The sequence below is a fragment of the Halichoerus grypus genome, chromosome 1 (assembly GCF_964656455.1).
Source record: "Halichoerus grypus chromosome 1, mHalGry1.hap1.1, whole genome shotgun sequence".
NCBI lineage: Eukaryota > Metazoa > Chordata > Mammalia > Carnivora > Phocidae > Halichoerus > Halichoerus grypus.
The window spans coordinates 210892332-210914325 of NC_135712.1; the positions used below are offsets into that span (position 1 = coordinate 210892332).

Below are 21994 nucleotides of genomic sequence, written 5' to 3' on the forward strand. Positions count from 1 at the left end.
TTGTAAATTTTCTACAATGAACAAATGTTACCTTTGTTAATTTTTTTTTTTTTTTAAGAGGCTGGTTTTTTTCATTTTTTTTTTAAAGATTTTATTTATTTGACAGAAAGAGACATAGTGAAAGAGGGAACACAAGCAGGGAGAGTGGGAGAGGGAGGAGCAGGCCTCCTGCCGGGCAGTGGCCCGATGCAGGGCTCGATCCCAGGACCCTGGGATCATGACCTGAGCTGAAGGCAGACGCCCAACAACTGAGCCACCCAGGCACCCCTAAAAAGGGCTGTTTAAAAAGAAACACTATGTAGGGTGCTTGGATGGCTCAGTCAGTTAAGCGTCCAACTCTTGATTTCAACTCAGGTCATGATCTCAGGGTCGTGAGACTGAGCCCCACGTCAAGCCCTACTTTGGGCTCCATGCTCAGCACGGAGTCTGCGTGGGATTATCTCCCTTTCCCTCTCGTTCCCCCTCTGCTTCTGTGCACGCACTCTCTCTCAAATAAATAAATAAAATCTTTAAAAAAAAGGAAGAAACACTGTGTTACTAATGGCACCCTGAAGACGCCATCACCAAAGCAATGATGATGATCAGTCCCACCATCTGCCGGCTGAGATGTGGGGGCTCCAAGGGCAAGGAGAGGGCAGTCACAACTGGTCAAGACAGGCAGGCGGGGAGGGCCGAATGGTGACCGGCTGTCTGCATCCAGGTGTTTCTCCACCACTTGAGCCCCAGAGTGGGAAGGCTTGCTGGGCTCTGGTGCCACCCAGTGTTGGGTCCCTCACTTTCCCAAACCTACAACTCAACTACAAAGCAGACGACAGGGAGCTCGGGGAGAAGCTGGAGCTGAGAGAAGTCCCAGGCCAGCCAAGCGCCTGCCTCACAGCCCCGGTCAAGCATCCAGGGTTCCCCTTGGCAGCAGCAGCTGAAGTCTGGGGTGGGGGGGGGCAGTACAGGTTACTATAAAGACATCCAGGGTTACAGGTAGGTGTCCCCACCTCTTCTTGGTGATACATTCAAGTGATGAGAGTGACCACCAACAGCATGCCACGGGAGGGACTCAGCCTAAGAGGGGAGGGGAGGTGGGTTCCCAGGAGGCCCAGAGAGAAGCAAAGGCTGAGGGGCCGAGCAGAAGGAGCTTTGTCCTTTCACTACAGCAGGGGCAGGAGGAGGCCCAGAGAAGAGAACCAACATGCCCACCCTTACCCATCCACGTGCCATGCTAGGGGACAGCCACTGAGTGCTGGGCACTGCTCTGGGCACAGAGATAGAGCGGTGAGCTTCGCTCCATTCCTCCGGTTGCTGGAGGGTGACAACAGGCAGGTAAAAAACACCAGGCCTTCAGCCACATGAGGCAGAGGTCCCTGGGTGCCAGATGAACCCAGGCCCTCTGGGAGATAATGAGATATGGAACCCAGCAGAGTCTAACCCAGTTTTGCACTTTCTTAAAACAAAAACAAAAACAACCCCCTTTATTTTTTTAGATTTAAAGTTACAAAGATAATAGAATTTCCATAGACCCTACACCCCATTTCCCCTGTTGGTAACATCTTACACCAGAATGGGACATTTGTTACAATTCAGGAACCAGGACTGCTACGTTGCTAGTTAACCATAGTCCACCCTTGATTCAGATTGCCTTAGTTTTCCCCCAACGGCCCTTTCTGTCCCAGGAGGCCATCCAGGATCCCACAGGACATGTAGTCGTCACATCTCCTTAGGCTGCTCTTGGCTGGGACAGCTTCTCGGACTTTCCTTGTTTTTGATGACCTTGAGAGTTTCAAGGAGGACTGGTCAGGAATTTTGTAGAATCTCCTGCAGCTTGGGTTCGTCAGATGTTTTTCCATGATAAGGCTGGGGTGTTGGGTTTTGTGAGGAAGAGCCCAGAGTAAAGTGCCCTCCTGATATCCTATGGGGGTGTGTGTGCTGTCACCCTGACTTACACTGCTAATGCTGGCCTGGATCCCCTGGCCGAGGCCGTGGGTTTGCCAGGTTTCTCCACTGTCAGGTCACCCCTCCCCCCAAACTGTAGGCTCTGGAAGGAAGTCAGTGCACAGCCCATACCAAAGGAGTGCCTTGTGGAGATATACTCTCCCTCCTTCAGGGCAGAGTAGCTACACAAACTATCTGCAGTTCTGCATGGGCCACTTTCTTTTTTAAAGAAACAAAACCCAAACCTGACCCTCCACACCCAAATTTCTTCTTCTTCTTCTTTTTTTTAAAGATTTTATTTATTATTTGAGAGAAAGAGAGCAAATACATGACAGCAAGCAGGGGGCACGGAGAGGGACAAGCAGACTCGTACTGAGCTCGGAGCCCAATGCAGGGCTCGATCTCAGGACCCTGAGATCATGACCTGAGCTGAAATCAAGAGTCGGATGCTTAACCGACTAAGCCACCCAGGTGCCCCCAAACCCAAACTTCTAACGAAACTCCACAGGTCTGAGAGACTTTGCTCCTAAACCATGGGCAGTGAGGACCCCAGAGCAGCAGGGCTGGGGGGCCGGGGCCCATCTGGCAGGAGAGTCAGACTCAGAAGTTCAGAAAAGAGGGCAACGACTACAGTCAGCTCCAGGCTGGGAACTTTAGGGCCCTTGCTAACGGTCCAGACTACAAATGTTAAAGCTGAGAATACAGAAGGTCCGTGGTATGGATTCCTGACCAAACTACAGGCTTGCTGGGATTTCTACTCCCAAACACCTGCTCTCCAATCCCGCTCTGCCCATCTGTCACCGTGCCCAGGCCAGGAAGCCCATTGGCCCGGCCCCCAGAGGGCCTCCTCTGCCTCTTTGGTCGACACACGCTCAGGTCTTCGTCTTTCTGCTCTTCCTGCAAGGCCAATCCCAGTCCTGGACCACCTGTCACCTTTGCCAGCTGCGCAGATGGCCTAAGCCCTGCCAGGGAACACCAGACACTGATGAAGACGCGTGCCCAGGCCGCGCTCCTGTGTCTCAGCCTCAGCTGGCTCCTGGCAGCATGTAAACATGGGTCCTACCCAGCCCCACTTCCTGATTCCTCACCTCCCCGGTGCTCGGTGGCCCTGGCCGGGCTCCCAGGGTGGTCGCTGCAGACTTCCAGCACTGCCCTCACCGAGGCCACAACTGTCAGGTGCTGCCCCACAGACAGGTGCCTCCTCCTCCAGGATGTGATGACAATGCCAGGTTTTCTTTCTCCCCAACGGTCCCTCCTCAAGCTCCTAGTCTTCTACCCATCCCATCGAGATGGCCCCCAAGGTTCCACCTTTGGCTCCTGTCTCAGTCATACATTCTTCCTGGGTGGCCTCCTCAACCACCATGTGCCCGCACCTGCCAATGTCACCCAGGAAGTCACATGCCCCCAGACGGCCACTGCCTCCTTTCCCAGGCTTGCTCCCCCTCCGGTTCTCATCAATGAGTCGACAAATATTAACTGAGCACCTACCATGTGTCAGGCCCCATGCCAGGCTGACCAGGGGGTTTGATGATGATCATGAAGGACAGTTTGTGCCTCAATGAATGTCACATTCCAGTGGGCAAGTTGGATGACAAAGCAGTAAGAAACCAATGAACAAAACCGCTGCCCAGGTACAATGAGGACAATCTCCGCTGTGGTGTGAGAGGGACTGATGGACAGGCCCATAGTCGACAGAGCGGTCAGGAGTGCCCTGTGAGGAGCTGATGATTGCAGCAAGACCTTGGGATGGCTGGGGCAAGCAGTCCAGACAGAAGAGCAAGTGCCAAGTCTGGGAGGCAGAGGAGACTTTGGTGTGTTCCAGGAAATGAAAGGTGGCCAGAGCAGCTGAATGAAACGAGCTGGGGAATGGCCCAGAAGTGGCTGCTGGGTGGAGTGGGACCAGGCCACCAGGCCCGGGAGGTAGGCCAGGTGTGGATGCACAGGCTGGGGCAGCTGAAGGAAGACCCACCAAGAGGACCCGCAGATGGGCCGCTGCAGGAGGGAGCTCGGAGGAGGCCAAGTTTCCCCAGGTGCCAGGGAGTAGCTCTGCACCATCGTGCCCAGGCCAGGCCTTCTGGGGCCTGGAGCTGCATGGGGTAGGATCTCTGCACACCCTGTTCTGGGGCTGGCCCTGTCCTCTCGGAGTCTATTCAACCCTCTGTGGTGGGCACCTGCATGCAGTGGGAGGGCAGGCAGCTGAGGAACGAAGGGGAGCCCCTGGTTTGCACCCACCACATGAGGCCAGAGGTGAAAAGTGCCTAACACAGGGCCAAGTCCCCGCCTCCACCCAGCTGCTCGCCACAAACCAATCATGCTCAACTCTGGCTGCTTGCTAGAATCACCAGGGTAGCTTCTAAAAATGATCACAGCCCGGATCATAATCTGAACCAATGACATGGGCATGGGGGTGGGGGTGGGGTAGGAGTGGAGGTGGTTTCAGTAGTTTAAAGCTCCCCAGCGACTCCCGTGAGGAGTTGAGAGCTGCCACTGGAAGTGAATGAGGAGAGTGGGGCTCTCCAGTCGTGCACAAACCTGTTGGTCCTGCTCAGAGCAGGGGCCTGGGGGAAGGCCCTCACTTCCCAAAGCAGCCCCCAAGTTACAGTCTCTCTATAAGCCATGCAGGGTAATGACACAGCTCCCTAGGGCCCGCCTCAGCCTGAGGACCCAAGATGTCAGGCAGGCGTACTTCCAATCTCCTTACAGATGATTCTCCTGTCCCCTAGAGGTAGTGAGCCTGCTAGAATCAACGCCATGAAGGCAGATCAGGTGTGGCCCCCCTCTCATTTAGAGCAATGGAAGATGAGCCCTGCCAGAGGAAGGTCTGAGGTCTGGTGGGGGAACAGGGGTGCTCAGGGGCTGTGCTCAGGCCAGGTATGGATGCTGCACAGGCTGCTAGGGCTTAAGGAAGGCAGGGCCTGCCTCGAGTCAGTGCTGGCAGCTGAGGGCAACCAGAAGCCCAGGATGGGAGATCTGGTGGAGAGGGGAGGGGGAGGGAGATTGGGGGCGGGGGGGGGGGTGGTGGAGAACAGCCAGGGATGAAGCATGAATAAACTCTGGGTCTGAGGCCGAGGGACGCCCTAGAGGCCAGTGCTGCCCCCAGCTCTTGCTTGGCCCCCAGCTCTCGCTGGCCCCCAGCTCTCACTGCCCCCCAGCTCACGAGGCCCCCAGATCTCGCTCCTCACTCTGCAGGTAGAGCTCTGCGTCTCTGACTTGCTCCTGCACCAGCACAGTAACCTCCGGGACGGTTAAATCACAGACGTGCGGACACCCTGGACTGGCTGACTCAGGGGGCCTGGGACGTGTGTTTCTCCGGGGGGCCGGGTGCTACTGCGCGTCGGCGGCCAGCACTCCGAGAGCCGCTGCCTGGAGAATATCAAGACTGCCTTCATGCGAAGCGCCCTCTGTGTCCTGCCCAGTGCCTCACAACCACCGCTCTTCCAGTTCCAAACACTGCTCTCTCTCTAGACAAGGTCAAAACCAAGAGATGATACCCTGGCATCTCCTATTACATTCACCGAACCAAGCAGCCAGACGCAACGTCTCTCAAATTGACCCAGGGCGGGCGGCTGGGGGAGGGGAGCACCCCGTGGACGAGGCCTCCCCTGCAGCGTCAGAGGGTAGGGAGAGTCAAATTCTTCCTTTAAATGTCTGTGGGGGCTCAAGGGATGATTTCACGGGGGAGACAGGCTGGGTCTTAGGTGGGGGGTGTGTGTGAATGAATTAATGAGACAATAAATAAGACACAGCAAATGCCCCCAAAAGAAAGAAAATGGGCAAAGGACAAGAAGGGTATTTTATAAAAGAAGAGTACGAACAACCAGTAAAGATATGAAACCAGATGAACGTCATTAAAAAGTGAATGACTACCCTAATAGGATGTCATTTTTTACTTAGGTTGGGCAAGATGAGAAACCCCCCTAGCCTAGGGGATGGCAGGGAAGGGAAGAACGAGTATAAACTGGTGATCGGGTTCAAGATGGTACACACTCTCCCATCTATTGGCTCACCTCCAGGAAGACCTCCAATAGAACTCAGTGATGAGTGAAGACTTGCACCACGATTATTTCTCTCAGTGGGGTTTGTAAATATGGAATATGGTTCCAGCCTGTTGTAAACTCAGAACCTCCATACAACAGGATCCTGTGCTAACTGTTCTGGTGAGGGAGCTATGCTCAGCAACAGAAAAACATTCACAGGTACAGGAAGCAAAGGTTCTTGCACAGCTTGGGTGGTGCGAGCCCATTTTTCTAAAAGCACATGGTTGCTTATGACCACAAATATGGAAAGAAACAAGTATGGGAGGACACGAACCACAAAGCCAACATGATTTTGGGTAATTTAAACTCTCCTTCCTTTTTGCTTCATGTTGTTGTTGTTTTTCTAGAAGGAACCAAGGTGATTCAAGTTAAGAAAAAAGTGGTCAGGCTGGCTTGGTGTGGAAGGGCTTTCCTGCAGAGGGAACAGTATTTGCAAAATCACAAGACTCTAAGAGCCAGGGCATGTCTGGGAAATGACAAGCAGCTCAGTCGGGCCCGAGAGGAGGGTGAGTGGAGAGCACAGTGGCTGGGGAGGAGGAGGACAGGTCCCCAGGAGACTTGGGAGCTGCAGGCAGGGGTGTGGGCTTTATCCTGACCAGAGGTGCATGGCAATGAGCCAGAAGCCAAGTGAATGGGCTGGAGGCTGGCTGCTGGGCCATATGGCATCTGCAGAGGACCGGACACCAGGCCAGAAAGCAGGGCGGGGCTGTACAGTAGGGCTAGCTAGGAACTGTGGCCAGAACAGGCAGCAACAAATGCATATCCCCAACCCAGGGGCTGGGGCCTGACAGCCAGAAACACTCTGAATCTTGAGGCCAGCACGTCAAATATTCCCGGCATGCTAGCCACCATCCATTCCTCATTCTTCCTGTCACCCGTGCCTGGCCAATGAGTGACAGGGTCACATGTAGAATGTTTAGATTCCTTTGCCGCAGTGAAGAGAACCGTCTGGAGGAAACATGGGTGGCTGTTTAAGAGGCCAGAATGCCAGTGCAGACAGAAGACAATGCGGCCTCATCTAGATCTGTGGCAGGGAGTGGGGCGGCGGGGGGGTTGGAGGAAAAGGGACGGAAGCATCCAGAAGGATGAGTGCCAGGGACACACATCAAAGGTCATGCTTAGATTTCTGACAGGAGTCACTGAGTGAACACTGGTGTCACCTGTTAAGATGCAGATGATGGGAAAAGGTCAGTTTGGAAAACACAAAAGTTGAGGGGCTGAGGGGTGGAGGGGTCTGAAGCTCAGGAGAGCTTTCTCGTTGAAACACAGGCAGTAGACTGAGGGTATAGTGAAGCTGTGGAGGGGCATCCGCTCTCCCCAGGGCAGGCTTAGGAAGCAGCAGCTTGGGAATAACCCTAAGGACTGTCTAAGTTAATGGCCGGGAAGGAGCTGTAGGAGGCAAAGCAAGGCCTGAGGTAGAAGAAAGCCAGGTAGGTGGTTCATGGAAGCCAAGGGGGAGGGGAAGCTTCCAGAAGGAAGAGAAGACAGTCAGTTGACGGCTCTGTGAATGGGAGGGGAGGGAGGACGACAGCTAGAGCAGCGGTTCTCACGGGGGAGGATACTGGGGACACCTGGCAACATCTAGGGGCATTTTTTTAGTTGTTACGACTTGGAAGATGCCACCGGCATATAGCAGGTGGAAGGGATGCCGCTCCACATCCCACCACGCACAAGATGCACCCCCTCCAAGAATTATCCAGTTCCAAATGTCAAGGGGGTTCAAGGAGAGACACTCTGAACTAGAGGAAGTCAGGAAACATTAGCAAGGATTCTTTTAGAGAACAGCCACTGTAGTGTGTTTGAATGCTGGCAAGGTGATCCCGAAGAGACCTGGGCAAGCAGGCACTTGCCTAGACTGAGGTTCCCAGGATGCGGAGAAGGGCAGGGATGGAGCAGAGGGGGAGATGGCTGTTATTTTCACTGCGAGGTGGGAGGCAATCACCGGCCGAGAGTGAAGGGTGCAGACGGGGTTGCTGTGGGGGCCGGGGATGCCTGCGTTGTGGGCTGAGCTTGGCTGGGAACTGGCTTCAACAGGGCACCTGTCTGCCTGCAGGCAAGACTCTCTCCAGGGTGGGCATCCTCAGCCCAGCCAGGAGGAAGCGGCTGGGCGAACGTATCCGTGCCTGGGGTTTCACCAGAGCAGCCTAACAGAGGACAGAGGGGCAGTGCAGCCGGCGAGGTTTTTGCACACCAGTGGCAGGAGGAGAGAGGTGGGAATGCAGTCAGCTTCTCGTGAAGGTACGTTCTTTCAATTTAAGGAACTGCTAGCAAGACACGGAGCTCAGATTTGAGCCTGGGAGCACATCCTCCACAACTCTTGGTACGCTATACTTATCTCACCCGAAGAGGAGGAAAAGTTTATCTCTGAACTGAAATAATTTCCAAATTACACTTTCCTGCTTTTACCTCATTCCTGAAACCAGTTCTCTCTGGACTGATCTCACCAAATCTAGGTGTTCCTATTATCATAGCTCACATTCCTTTGAAAACCACAACAAATGAATAGACAAAGAAGTCAGGTACCATGAGAATGCTGGCAAAATCGGACTGCAATGCTCAGGAATATCCATGGGGCTAAAAATTCCCTTCCATGAGAACATAAAAGGAGAAAGGCAAGATTTGTTAGTAGCATAGGAGAATTTTAAAACGCCTCTGAACAAGGACTCTCTTATGCAGATGGTCTCCTGAAACAGGAGAAAGATAATAGCTTCTAAAACATTGTAACACTGTTCAATTTGTGTATTATCTACAATCCCTATTTAGAGGTTTATTAAATCACAGACTCAGAATTGGAAGAGTCCTTAAAAGACTTCTGAAGTCCGTGCCCCCTCTGATGAACTAATTCCCTATAGAGCAGTCAGCCAGGCTCGACAGGACCCATCCCAGAGACAGGCATTTTCAGGTTCCTGGCAAAAGCTGAGAGTCGACGAAGTAAGACGATGGGTACATGGGGTTCAATATATTACTCTACTTTTATGTAGATCAGAATACAAGATAGCTTATTTCCATAATAAAGTTTTTTTTTTTTTCAACTTTTAAATTAGTTTTCAGTGTAGAGAATCATAGTCTCACAACCCAGGGTGGCAGCCAGAGCCCTCCTGGGGGGGGGGGGGGGTGTTCCTGCCCATTCCTCAGCTCACCAGAGCAGAGCAGAGAGGAAGAAGGATGAAGGAAAAGGATGGGGGTGGGGAGAAGAAGGGAAGAAAGAAAAGGAGGAAGAGGTGGAAGGAGGAGGAGGAGGGCAGCTCCCTAAAACAATGTTTCTCCCTGGGGAGAAAAGGAAGGAAGTGCTTCATAGCACCTGATCTTTCCATGTTTTCCTCCTTGAAACCATGTTCTCGGGTCGGAGGCTGCTCGGTAAGGACAGCCTTCCCAGGTGTCTGCAAATCCTTATGAGGTTGTAGGATCTAGGAGCCACCATCCCCACTTATGTCTGGGGTCGCACGTGGAGGCAGTGGGGGAACAGGGCTCTCAGCCAGCATCCAACCCTACAGCCTGCCTGTTGATCCATGTGGCCCTGCTCTAGCCCCCCAAGAGTGCAAACTCAGTGTGTTTCAGATGTTCCAGCTGATGGCGTGATAGCAAACAGCACAGCCCAGAGCCAATGAAGGGCTGCCCGCGGGGATACTCTGTGTTCTGCCACAGGCCTGACCCGGCACGGGGACCCGGGAAGACAGGGAAGGGCCTGCCTGGGCTAGAGTCCCCTCCACTCGTGGGACCGAGCCAGGCCAGGCTGTCATTCACGTTCTATGGTCTCTTCCAGCTCTCAGCGCCATCCCCATTTCCAGTGTCCCATCTTCCCTCCCCTCCCACCATCTCACTCTGTACATGCTCTTACGACGAGCTTTTCTTTTTTGGAAACCAAAGTCCAATCTGCCACCAGGGCAGTGGCAAAATACAGTCTGAGATAACAACGAAACTTGACAACCATCACTGCGGGCAAAGAAGCCAGTGCTCAGTGGGACAGCCCCAAGTCCCCCTTACAAACCCTCTCGCTTTCTTTACCTGCTACTTTATCCCGAATGAGTTTTGCAGATTCGACTTCACCGATACTGCTGAACAGACTCCGCAACTCATCCTGGGTCATGTTCTGAGGGAGGTAGTTGACAATTAAATTCGTTCTCCCGATATCATCCCTGCAGTCTTCGGCCATGTGGTCTTCATAACCATTAGACATTGTATTTTTAAAAAAATCTGCGGGGGAGGGGGGAGAAAAATCAAGTAAATTCCAAATGTCCATATTGCAGAATATTAAGGCAAAACGCATGACTGGCACTTGGGGTTTTTTCTTTTCAACACTACAAGTTCAACTTCTGTACACATAAAAACCTGCTCGTGGATGTTTATGGCGACTTTATTCATAATTGCTCTGAGACTGGAAGCAACCAGCATGCCCTTCAGTCAGCGAATGAAGAAACAAACTCCAATTGTCTGCGGCCTTCACACAACAGAGTGTTCTTCCGTGACAGGAAGAAGCGAGCTATGAAGCCGGAGACTTGGGGAGGCCTTAAATGCACACTACTAAGTCTGAAAGGCTACCCAATTATAGGACATCGTGGAAAAGATGAAACTCTAGAGCCAGTAAGAAGACTAGTGGTTGTCAGGGCTAGGAAGGGAGGGAGGGACAAGAGGAGCACAGAGGATTTTTATGGCAGTGAAACTATCTGCGTGATCCTGGCATGGTGGATGCAGGTTATTACACATTTGGGCAAACCCACGGAATGTACAACACAAAGACTGAACCCGAAGGCAAACTATGCGCTTGAGCTGATACTATCAATATTGCCTCATGGATTCTAGCAAAATACCACACCGACACAAGATGTCACTAAGAGGGAAGACTTCGTGTTGGGAGGAGGCGGATATTTGGAAACCCGCTCTGTACTTTGCAGCCTTTCTGCAAACCTAAAACTGCTCTAAAACACACCCATTTCTACTTACTAGGGGGCTTCAAAAACCCTACAAACAGGGGCGCCTGGTTGGCTCAGTCAGTGGAGCGTGCAACTCTTGATCTCAGGGTCCTGAGTTCAGGTAGGCCCCCTGCTGGGTGTAGAGCTTACTTGAAAAAACAAAACACAACACCTACAAACAATTCCAGCACCACAATTCAAGCTCCCATGAGAAGTGTGCGGGTTGTCTCAAGAGCTTTCTGAAGATTCCTGATCACCCTCTCCCATCTCTGCGTGCACTCCTGGTGCAGCTGGGTACTGACAAGCCTGCGATGTGCACCTGAGCACCCCGACTCAGGCGCCCCGCCTCTGTTCTCAAGCAGGGAGACAACGGTTCCCTGCATCCCTTTATTCCAAAGGCCATAGCAACTGAGCTGGTAAAGAGGTTAGGGTTTCTCTACCAGCTGGAGGAACGTGCTCTTCAAAGCTTGCAAGCTTTGGAATGCCCTCAGCCGCCTGCAGAAGTCTTCACTCTCAGTGACAAACATCATGGTACAGCGATGGCTTCAGAGAAGAATCCGGATCAATGCGGCCAAGAGCATCAGGACGGCTCTCCTGAAAGCACAACTCGCGCTGGGCTTCCTCACAAGTACTGTCGTGCGCGGCTGCCTCATCTAAGATGTCCCATGTCCCTGCCTCTAAATACGCAGGCACTCACCCCCATGGGGCTGAAGAGTCATTACTAGAAAGAGGCCCTGTGGCCCACCAGCCAGGAGGTCTCGGGGGTAGCCCACCCCTTTCTCCGCATCCCTTCTGCCCAGCCCTGCCTTTATGCTTGAAAACCCAGTGCCCACTGTCAGGAGCACTCAGCCTTCTTTAAAAATAGCCTTGCCAGAGGTTATATAAAAACCTGAACACCGCTCCCACCTCCCCACTGAGTCAGCACTGAGAGAGGACTTAGGTGTGGGGTTTTTTTTTCCCCCTTGCTGGAAACAGGTGGGACTTCTCTATCTTGCCACCTCCTGATTTGCTTCAGACCATACACAACATGCAAAGTTACTGTACTCTCCCAGCATTTCTTTTATTTATTTGAAAATGTTCTATGCTCCCTGTTCTTTATAAAATAGGTCAGCATAGCCATAAAAGAAAAGATTGGAAAGTCAGACTTCCTAAGATTAAGAAGTTCTGTACAGCAAAAGGCACTATACACAGACAAGCAGTGGACTTGGGAGAAAATGCTCGCTACCTATTACATTATTTAGGCCAGTGGTTCTCAACGTGGGTGACTCGGCCCTCCAGGGGATACCGGGCCGTGTCTGGAGACATTTCTGGTTACCACAACTGTGGGTGGTGGTGTGCCACTGGAACCTAGTAGGTAGAGGCCAGCGGAGCTGTGAAACATCCCACAAGGCCCAGGCTGGTCCCCACAACCAAGAATTGTCCAGCCCCAAATGTCAACACTCCCAATGCTTGGACCACGTGATTCAGTGTCTACAAACTCATCAGAAAGAAGACACATCCCCTGGGGTGCCTGGGTGGCTCAGTCGTTAAGTGTCTCCCTTCCGCTCAGGTCATGATCCCAGGGTCCTGGGATCAAGCCCCGCATCGGGCTCCCTGCTCGGCGGGAAGCCTGCTTCTCCCTCTCCCACTCTCCCTGCTTGTGCTCTCTCTCTTGCTGTGTCTCTCTCTGTCAAATAAATAAATAAAATCTTTAAAAAAATAAAAAAAATTAAAAAAAAGAAGACACATCCCTTAACAGAGAAATGGACAAAGGATATGAGCCTCAACTAATAGATGTCAGCAATTCAAATGCTAATAAACCAGGACGAGCTCAAATTCCCAAATAATGAGGAAAATGTGAAGTCAAAAGAGATGCCACCTTCTGTCAGTCAGATACAAGACTGCCCAGGATGGGTAAAATCTAGCGTCGTAAAGAAGGATAAGGTGGACAAACACCCTGGTACACCGTTGAAATGGTACAACCCTTTTGGAGGATAACCTGCCCTTTAATATGATTGCTACCCTCTGATTCAGAACTGTAGCAATCTGTTCTTCAGAAATAATCACATGCGTGCAGGGAAGTATGTGTGAGGACCACATGACCCCACAGCGGGTACAAGTAAAATGCTGGATGTAATCTAAATATGAATTAAACAAACACCAACTCCACAAATCTGTTAAAGCATCTGCAGCCATGAGGCTTTTAGATGGATTAGCTCAAAAACAAACACACACATTTGCTGAAGCCTGAACCAAAGTGCAAGGGTTAACTCTGAAAAATTAAAATGCATAATGAAGTTTGCTCGAAATGTGATTCAAACATTTCTCTTCTCCCTTCCTTTGTTTTTCTTCATCCCTCCCTCTCCTCACCTTTGTTCTGAGTTAGGGACCTACTCTTGTGCCTTCTCCCCCCTCCCCCCATGCTTTCAAGGATGATTGAACTGGGCAATAATTACCCCATTCTCATTATTCAGAGAGGGGTGTCTTCTATGCCTGGTAAAAAGATGACTTTCTTAAACAGTGGTTGGCAAACCATGGCCTGTGGACTGTGGACCAAATATGGCCCACCACCTGTTTTTATAAATAAAGTTTTATTGGCACACAGTTATTCTCATTTGTTTATGTATTGTCTGTGGCTGCTTTTGCACTACAGTGACAGAGTTGAGTAGTTGTGACAGAGACCATATGGCCTAAAAAGCTGAAACTATTTACCATCTGGCTCTTTACAGAAAAAGTGTGCCGACCTCTGTTCTAAAATGTAAAAACAGAAATTTTCTAAGAGAAAATCTTTGTGACATTGGGTGAGGCAAAGATTTCTGAGACACCACACCAAAAGCACAATCCATTTTTAAAAAGTCGATAAACTGGATATCATCAAAATGTAAAACTTTCGCTCTGCAAAACTTACAGTCCACAGAGGAGAAGAAAATATTTACAAATTACATATCTGAAAAAGGACCTGCATCCCGAACATATTTTAACTCTCAAAACTTAATGAGAAAACAACCTAATTTTAAAGACGACAAAAGATGTGAACAAACAATGCACCAAAAAAGATACATGGATGACAAACAGACATATGAAAAGACACCCGACATTATTAGTTATTACGGAAATGCAGATTAAAACTACATTGAGATACCATTACCCATCTGGAAGAGAATCAACCCCACCCATTCAGAATGGCTAAACCAAAATGAAACAAAAGCAGGCAAACAACAACAAAACAATATCAAGTTCTAGTGAGGATGTGGAGAAACCAGAATTTCCATGCATTGCTGGTAGAAATGGAAAAATATTAAAGCCGCTTTAGAAAACGTATGGGCAGTTTCTTAGAGTTAAACATACACTTTCCAAAAGACCCAGCAATCCCGTATTAGCAGTCATACAAGAGAAGTGCAAACCTCTGTTCATACAAAAACCCACACATGAGTGTTTATAGCAGCTTTATTCAGTAACACCCCAAACTGGAGCAGCCCAAATGCCCTTCAAGCCATCAGTGGCTAGACTAGGGAAGGCTACACAATGGAGTTCTGCTTGCCAATAAGAAAAGTGCTACTATCCACGCAACTTGAATCAATCTTGAATCAATCTCAAATACATTTCGCAGAGTGAAAGAAACCTGACTCCTAGGCTGCATACTACAAGAGTCCCCTCTAGAAAAGGCAGAACCATAGGGATGGATCTGCGGTGGCCATGGGCAGGGAGCAAGGGGAGCGCTGAGTACACTGGGGGAGAAAAGAGAGTGTTTTTGTTTCTTGGGGAGTGTAACTTCCCATGTCTTGATGGTGGAGGTAATAACACGACTCTATGCATTTGTCAAAACTCGAAGAACTCTACACCAGAATTTCAAGTGAACTTGAAAATAAATTTTAAAAGATCTACAAAGTGAACCTGATTCCACAGCAGGCAGGCTCCTCGTGACGCCCCTGGGTGAAGCTGAGCAGCCTCTGCGGGCCCAGTTCTTGGGTCAACTGGCAACGATGGAGAAATCCAAACCCCCAAAGCACGGTTTCTCAACTCTTCAGGGCCGCTCCACCCTGCTTTCCCGTGTTCCTCCCCCTGACCTTTCCAAATCCACGTCGCTAATCCGGGGCCAGGCCAGCTTCTGTCGAGCACCAACCACAGCTGGGCCTTTGTCTCTGCCTGACAATCAGTGACTTCCAAGTTGTAGCCAAGTCTGGCAGCCCCTTGGCTGGCCAGGCTGTCACCTCTCACTCCTTCCAGGTCAACACAATCGGAGTCCCCTGTCCGTGGTGGCCTCACCCACTGAGGCTCAAAGGCTTCATCACTTTGCTCAGGGTCAGCCATGGTGTGGTCCATGGTGGCAGCGCCAGGCCTCCAATTGTTGCTACAGAGCAGTCTCCCTGCTTCAAGATGTGGCCCTCCACTCTAGCTTCTTCCCTGGCGTGCGGCAAACCTTCGCATTTCCGTGCCTCTGCTCCGGCTGCTCCCTTTGCAGACACTGTCTGCCCTCTCCATTACCTCCTCACTTATCTGTGAAACGTCCCCCCAGAAAATAGGTTGCTCTAGTTCCCTGGGCCTGTACACCATTTAGCCCAAAACTTTACGGATGCACAAATCACTCTAATTCCTAATTATTTGCTTTTCACCCACCTCGTTGGTGAGAGCCTGGAGGGGCAGTGGGGTGGGGGATGGACAGACACCAGGTCTCAGAGTCACCCGGGAATCATGTGTATTTGCCACTTTATGTTAAAGGGCAGTTGGAAATTATACTAACGGTCTTAATATGTTCAGTACTTTACTTTTCTTTGTTTTTTTTTTATTTTTTTTAATTTTTATTTTTTTAAAGATTTTATTTATTTATTTGAGAGAGAGAATGAGACAGAGAGAGAGAGCATGAGAGATGGGAGGATCAGAGGGAGAAGCAGACTCCCTGCTGAGCAGGGAGTCGGATGCGGGACTCGATCCCGGGACTCCAGGATCATGACCTGAGCCGAAGGCAGTCGCCTAACCAACTGAGCCACCCAGGCGCCCCTGTTTTTTTTTTTAAAGACTTATTTATTTTAGAGAGAGAGTGAGAGTGCAAGAGCAAATGGGGGGAGGGGCAGAAGGGGAGGGAGAGGGAAAAGCAGACTCCATGCTGAGCATGGAGCCCAACGGGGGGCTCGACCCCACAACCCCGAGATCACAACCTGAGCTGAAACCAAGAGTCAGACGCTCAACAGACTGAGCCACCCAGGCGCCCCAGTACCTTACTTTTCTAGGATTGTCCCGTCCCATCCCACAGAATCAAACTCAATTATAGGGAGCAAAAAGGGAAACTTAGTTTAGCAAAGCAATTCCTGCTGAGTTGGAAATGTTTCCAGTAACTCCATGTATCATGGAGAAGTCCTGTTTGGATGATCTCTGAGGGTTTTCAGCCTCATTGCACTATTTTCAACAATCCTGGTTGTCCTTGTGACTTCAACAATGCTGTTCACATCAGCAGTATAAGCACAATGTAGGTAGGAAAGAGATATGTCCATAAAGGACATAAAAACTTACACAGGTAATATACATGTAAAGCAGCAAGACTAGTCCCATTAGGCACCCATGAGAATCTGTCTCATTTGATATTCACAGAGCAGCCTTGCTAAACTACTCAAGCTAGAGCAAAACTAGAACAGTCAAATATATCCTCAGGCTCAACCTTGACACTTCACACATCACATGATGGGGCTGGGACTCAATTATTTCTAAGGTCCCTTCCAGATGTAAAAGTCTGAGTTCTCCAAGGTAAAAAAGCCTCAGGAATGTTAGGTCACCCAGGAAACACTCTGGGTGCCAGAGAAAAATCGAACGTACCACCTGACCCAGTTATAACTGCTATGCGAGGCGAGGGCTTAAGTGAACACTACGTATTTCCTTACTCGCCCCTTCCCACAGCCCACGTTGGGGAGAGCCACCTGACTGGGCCAGCCACGGCTACGTCACAGCAATTCAGTATCCACCAGGCTGAAAAGCTCAGGGTAGAAGCAGATCAGGTGCAGCCAGTGTCCGGTCCAGTCCAAGTGCTCCGCGGGCCTGCGGGGACACGATTGGCTCCACCGCCCTGTTAGAGTTCTGGCTCCTTCCTGGCCGGTCAAGGCCACCCCAGGGCTCTTGCACAGAACTGCAGAGCAACATGACAGGGCAGGGAAAACTCCTGGGCTGCAGAGTCTGATAGACCCGTGCTCCAATACTCACCCTACTGCTGATCAGCTGAACGACTGTGGGTGTGGCACTTCCTTTCCTGGAGCCTCAGTCTCCTTGTGTGTGAAATGGGGATGGTACCACCTGCTTCGCAGCGCCCAGCACAGTTCCTGACACTTGGCAAGTGGCCATCGCACCCGCCTCCAGGTCCACTAAGGAACACTTTGACTCTTTGCCCCTGGGACCCTGGAAGTGATCCAAACCGCTGATGCCATTTCTAATGGGCCTGGGCTCCACAGAAGTCACAGGGAGTCACACCAGTCAGGGCTCATGACCGAAGCCCCACATATATGGAAGACCTTGTTGCTAGTCTATGCTCACTCACCATCAACTGCACACATCAGCCTGGATGGGTCAGTGGGCCTCTCAATCTGCCCACCAAAGATACGAACCTTATTCCAGCCCTGCCCCCTTCCTCCTACTTCACTTACAAAACCGAGGGGAACGTGTGCCTCCCTGACCTCCCAGTCTCCAACTGCAGGCACCTTCAGGTCCTCTCCGCCTGTCCCTGACCCCTCTTCAAGCCTCTTCCTCCCCCTGAATTACTTCCTCTGGTGGCAGGACACATTTGTCCCTCAAACCTAACCAGGCACCGAATTCTGCCAGTTGCACATTGGCGATATATCTCCTTCTCCCCCATGTCTCTGCCATTATCCTGGTTCAGGTCCCTGTTATCTCTTGCCTAGACAGACTCCCAAATGGTCTCCCTGCCACATGATTATTTCAAACCCAGTCTCTCCAAACCCAACCAGGCCTTTTCCCTTCAAATCACTCCTCTGCCTTCTGTTTCCTCTTCTCTGAATCTTCCCTCCAGTAGAGATGTCTCTTTGATGGGTGGCTGGATCTAGTCACTCGAGCCCCCTTCTGGCCCGCCCTCCCTCCCCCAAGTAAACACGGAGTGCCAACCATGTGCCAGGCACAGAGCAAGGTACTGGGTGTATGAAATAAAAGAATAGTCCCAGTCCCGGCCCTCATGTTCAGGCCATTACCAGGCCACCTCATACCACAAAAGCGTCTTGACCAGTCCATCCATCCTTAAGTCTCCCCCAGAAAAACAAACTTCCAAGATCACCTCTTGACTGTATCCAGAAACCCTCTACCACCTGACCCTGACATACTTTTCTAGACTTATCTCCAAGTTCACCTTCTCATCTCTCTCTGCCTGCCCAAACCAGTCCACTCAGGCTTCCGGACCTCTTTGTCTCTCCTCTCTAATTCACCCGGGCCATTGGCAGCACCTGAAAATTTCTGCCCATGCCTCTTTGATCACAACAACTGGTATAGACACCAGCTCTTTTTTTTTTTTTTTGGTAAAGATTTTATTTATTTATTTGACAGTGAGAGACACAGCGAGAGAAGAAACACAAGCAGGGGGAGAGGGAGAAGCAGGCTTCCCAACAAGCAGGTAGCCCATTGAGGGGCTCGATCCCAGGACCCCAGGATCATGGCCTGAGCCGAAGGCAGACGCCCAACGACTGAGCCACCCAGGCGCCCCCAGACACCAGCTCTTTCATCAAACACAAAAACCGAGCACTGGACAATCCTTTCTTTCAACACTCGCAATGCTGTCACGACCCACTGTTTCACCCTTTTGCTACTTCATCTCATACATCTACATAGATCTCTTCTCCCCTCCTCAGGTTGGCAGTTCCTCAAGGAGGCAATTTCTTCCCCTTCTTCCTGTTTCCCAACAAGCAGTCACGTTTCATGTTTTCAACCTACGAAAGTGTGACCATCGACTTGGCCAAAGCACACGGAGGCCCTGGGTCAAGTGGGACCAACAGTGATCATAAAAGTGAGTGCCCCCAACACGTACGGACATGGAAAATGCCTTCTGTCCCCTCCCTGCTTCGCAGTATATCCACTGCATGCTTTCCTGTCTGTGTCCACATTTCAAACTGATCCTTCTCTTGCCTTCCCTGTTTCTCTTACTGATCTATCCTTCTACTGGTCACTCAGGCAGACCCAGAATCATCCACTGCTGTCCTTTCTTGCTCGCTCACATCCCACATCTAAATACCCACAGATTCCTGCGTCTCTTATCCCGCAACCATGTCTCAAACCCATCCCCCCTCTTTCTCTACCACTACAGCTCTGGGTCACATCCGCAGCTTTTCCTACATAGAGCAAAGCAATCACTTTCTAACTGGTTTGCCGGCCTTCAGCGCTGTCTCCCTCCAACTCTGCCTCCTTCACTGCATGGACTAAAATTATCCCTGGCCTGGCCTACAGGAAAACACCCTCTGCACACCAGCCGCAGGAGTCCTCTTGCCACTACCTGCCCCTGAAGTGCCAGACCCCAAGTGGTTTCCAGAACAAACCAAGATGTTCCCACTTCCACGCTCTTGCAGATGTTGTTCCTGCATCCTGCAAAGCTGTTCCCTGTGGTCTGTACCTGGCTAACTCCAGCTGCCCCCCCATGCTTGGCCTCCTCCAGGAAGCATTCTGTGATCTCCTTTGCCCAGCAAGCCTAGGTGAACAATCTCCTTTTCTGTGCCTCCACATCAGTCTGCATAACCCTCACGGCACTTGTGGCTACAACAGTCTGCCCACACTGTAATCACCACTGCCTCTAAGAGCCTAGCAGCGGGGCAGGGAGAGTTGGTTAAAGGAGGGAAGCCACACTCACTTCCCTTCTGTAGGCTGCTTTCCTCTGGTCTTCCCCTGACTTACACACTTGGGTCAGCCTCGCTGCTTCATTATTGCCACCTAGGGGCAAAAGGCGGCAACCGCACTTTCCTCACCATTCAGCATTTAACTTGACTCTATTGAAAGGGATGGGAACACAAGCTAGGGAACAGTTAGTTGATTCCAGGGCGGGTAAAGGGAGAGTGGCAATCAGCGGCGGCTTCGAATGGGGAGTGAGCTCTGAGCTGGGCCTCGCAGCATGAGGAAAGGATCTCTAGGTGGAGGAGAACTGGGAGGCAGTGGGACAACAGGCAGAGAAAGGGCGGGAGTTTTAGGTCCAGGTGCGGGTGAAATGCAAACGGGAGGGAGGGTCAGGAGGTGCAAGACCTGGGATCCCAAGCTTTAACTTTTAAGTCACCTAAAGAGGTGAAAAAAATTAAAATTCTTTCCACTCAGAAAACTTTTAATCAGGAGTGATGATCAGATCTGCATTTTAAAAAAGACAACTTTTGCTGGAGTATGAAAGCACAGAGATGGGAAGCAGGGAGTGAAAGAAGCAATAAAGCAAACAGCAAAAAGAGTATTTTCATAATTCTCTCGTTTTCCACTTGCTGCAGCATGACCTCAGACTCAACCCATCCAAACCGAAACTCTGCCTCCTCCAAAACCAGTGCTTCAACATAAACATTATTTATTTCCACATTTTGAGATGTTCATATTCCCAGCCTCTTTGTGGACCCTGAAGTGACAAAATTTTATAACAGATCCCAGCACAAAGCTTTGCACACAGAAGACGTTCAATGACAACTGAATGGAATTCCTCTTGGGATCCCCTGGACACTTGTGATCATAAGAGCAGTAAAATCTCATGGTTAAGAGTAAGGATTTTGAGTTAGAGGGCCTGAGTTCAAATTCCGCCTCAGCCACCTTACGGTGCGAGACTGGTCGTAACAAGTGACCCATCTAAGCCTTGGTTTGTTTGTCCTGAAGATGGAAATTACAACAGCACCTATGTCAAGGGCTGGAGATAAAGATCAGATCTGTAAAGGGACAAGCCCATAGTAAATCCTCACTAAATACTGGTGATTATCTATAACATTATCTATTCAGTGCTTACCACGCTCAGGCCATTGCTAGGGCTTCCCACACCCTTAAATCTGCACAGCAATTTTTCCATTCCATTTTACAGATAAGAAAACTAAGGCTGCCACAGTTGAATTTGTACAAGTTCTTGGGAGCCTTGGATCCCGATGCATCAGAGATGTGGCTGGAGGAACTTTTAGTAAAAGATCATTTAGTCCAGTGGTGGTTCTCGTGGGTGTGATACTTTTGGCAATATCTGAAGACATTTTTGATCTTCACAACTGGGGGCGGGGGGGGGGAGGAAAGGGAAGAGATGCTGCTGGCATCTAGTGGGATGCTACTCAACATCCTACAATACACAGGCCATCCTCCCCACACCCACCCCAACCAAGCGTGATCAGACCCAAAATGTCAGTAGTGACCAGGTTGTGAAATCCTTCTCCAGTAGGACCATCCTTCCCATTTTCCCACTTCTGGAGCACTGACCATACAGATCCTACATACTTTTGGTAAGGGGTTGGGGGGGGGGGGGGGCTCTGTCCCTCCATGGGCAGAGCATTCAAAAGTTCTCCACCTGCCCTGCACACAGTAGGTATCAGAACCCATTTTAATAAGCCTAGCAGCAGAGGAGACCGGAAAAGGAAAAGCATCCATCCCCCATTGTTCAATTGCGTGCAGGTTGTGTTTTCAACACACACACACACATTTTACAAATCCCAACGTCCCACGCCCCAAAAACAGCTTTGTTAGAGATGGCGTTCAAATAATCTATATTTTTCTAGGACTCCCATACATACCGAAAGGTATGCACACTTCTAAAAGGACCTCAGATCGGCCGCGGTCTTCTGACAACGACTACAAAAGAATCTGTAGGATTTCCCCGGGGAACGAGCCCGTGGGCCGTGACCTCTGCGCGCCGAAGGCGCTCACCCCACTCCCTCGCCTCTGGCTTCGCTCTCCCGCCCCCGGCTCCTCGGCTCCCAGTACTGCTGGGGCCCCGGCCGCGGAGCCCGGCCGCCAGGCGCGTGCCCACGCCGTGTCCCCCTCGCCCGCCCCTCGCGGCGGCTGAGGAATCCGGCCCGGGGCCTGACGCCGGCGCCCACACCGGCCGGCCCCCGCCCGCCCGCCACGGCCCGCGCGCGTCCCCTCCCGGCCCGGTGCGGCCTGGGCCTCGGCCGGTGCAGGCCCGCGGGCGCCCGCGGCCGGGCCAGGCGAGCTCAGGCCTGCCGCGGCCTACCC

General features: G+C 51.1%; 1 protein-coding gene across 1 annotated transcript in view; it reads right to left on the bottom strand.

Moving 5' to 3' along the window:
• The window catches only part of ELAVL1 (ELAV like RNA binding protein 1), a 37569-nt gene that overhangs the window by 15390 nt on the left and 185 nt on the right, over positions 1–21994 (bottom strand). The window contains exon 2 of the mRNA XM_036066037.2: positions 9966–10154. Coding sequence (XP_035921930.1) covers positions 9966–10137 — 172 coding nt within the window. The 5' untranslated portion in view covers positions 10138–10154. The remainder of the gene's footprint in view (positions 1–9965; positions 10155–21994) is intronic.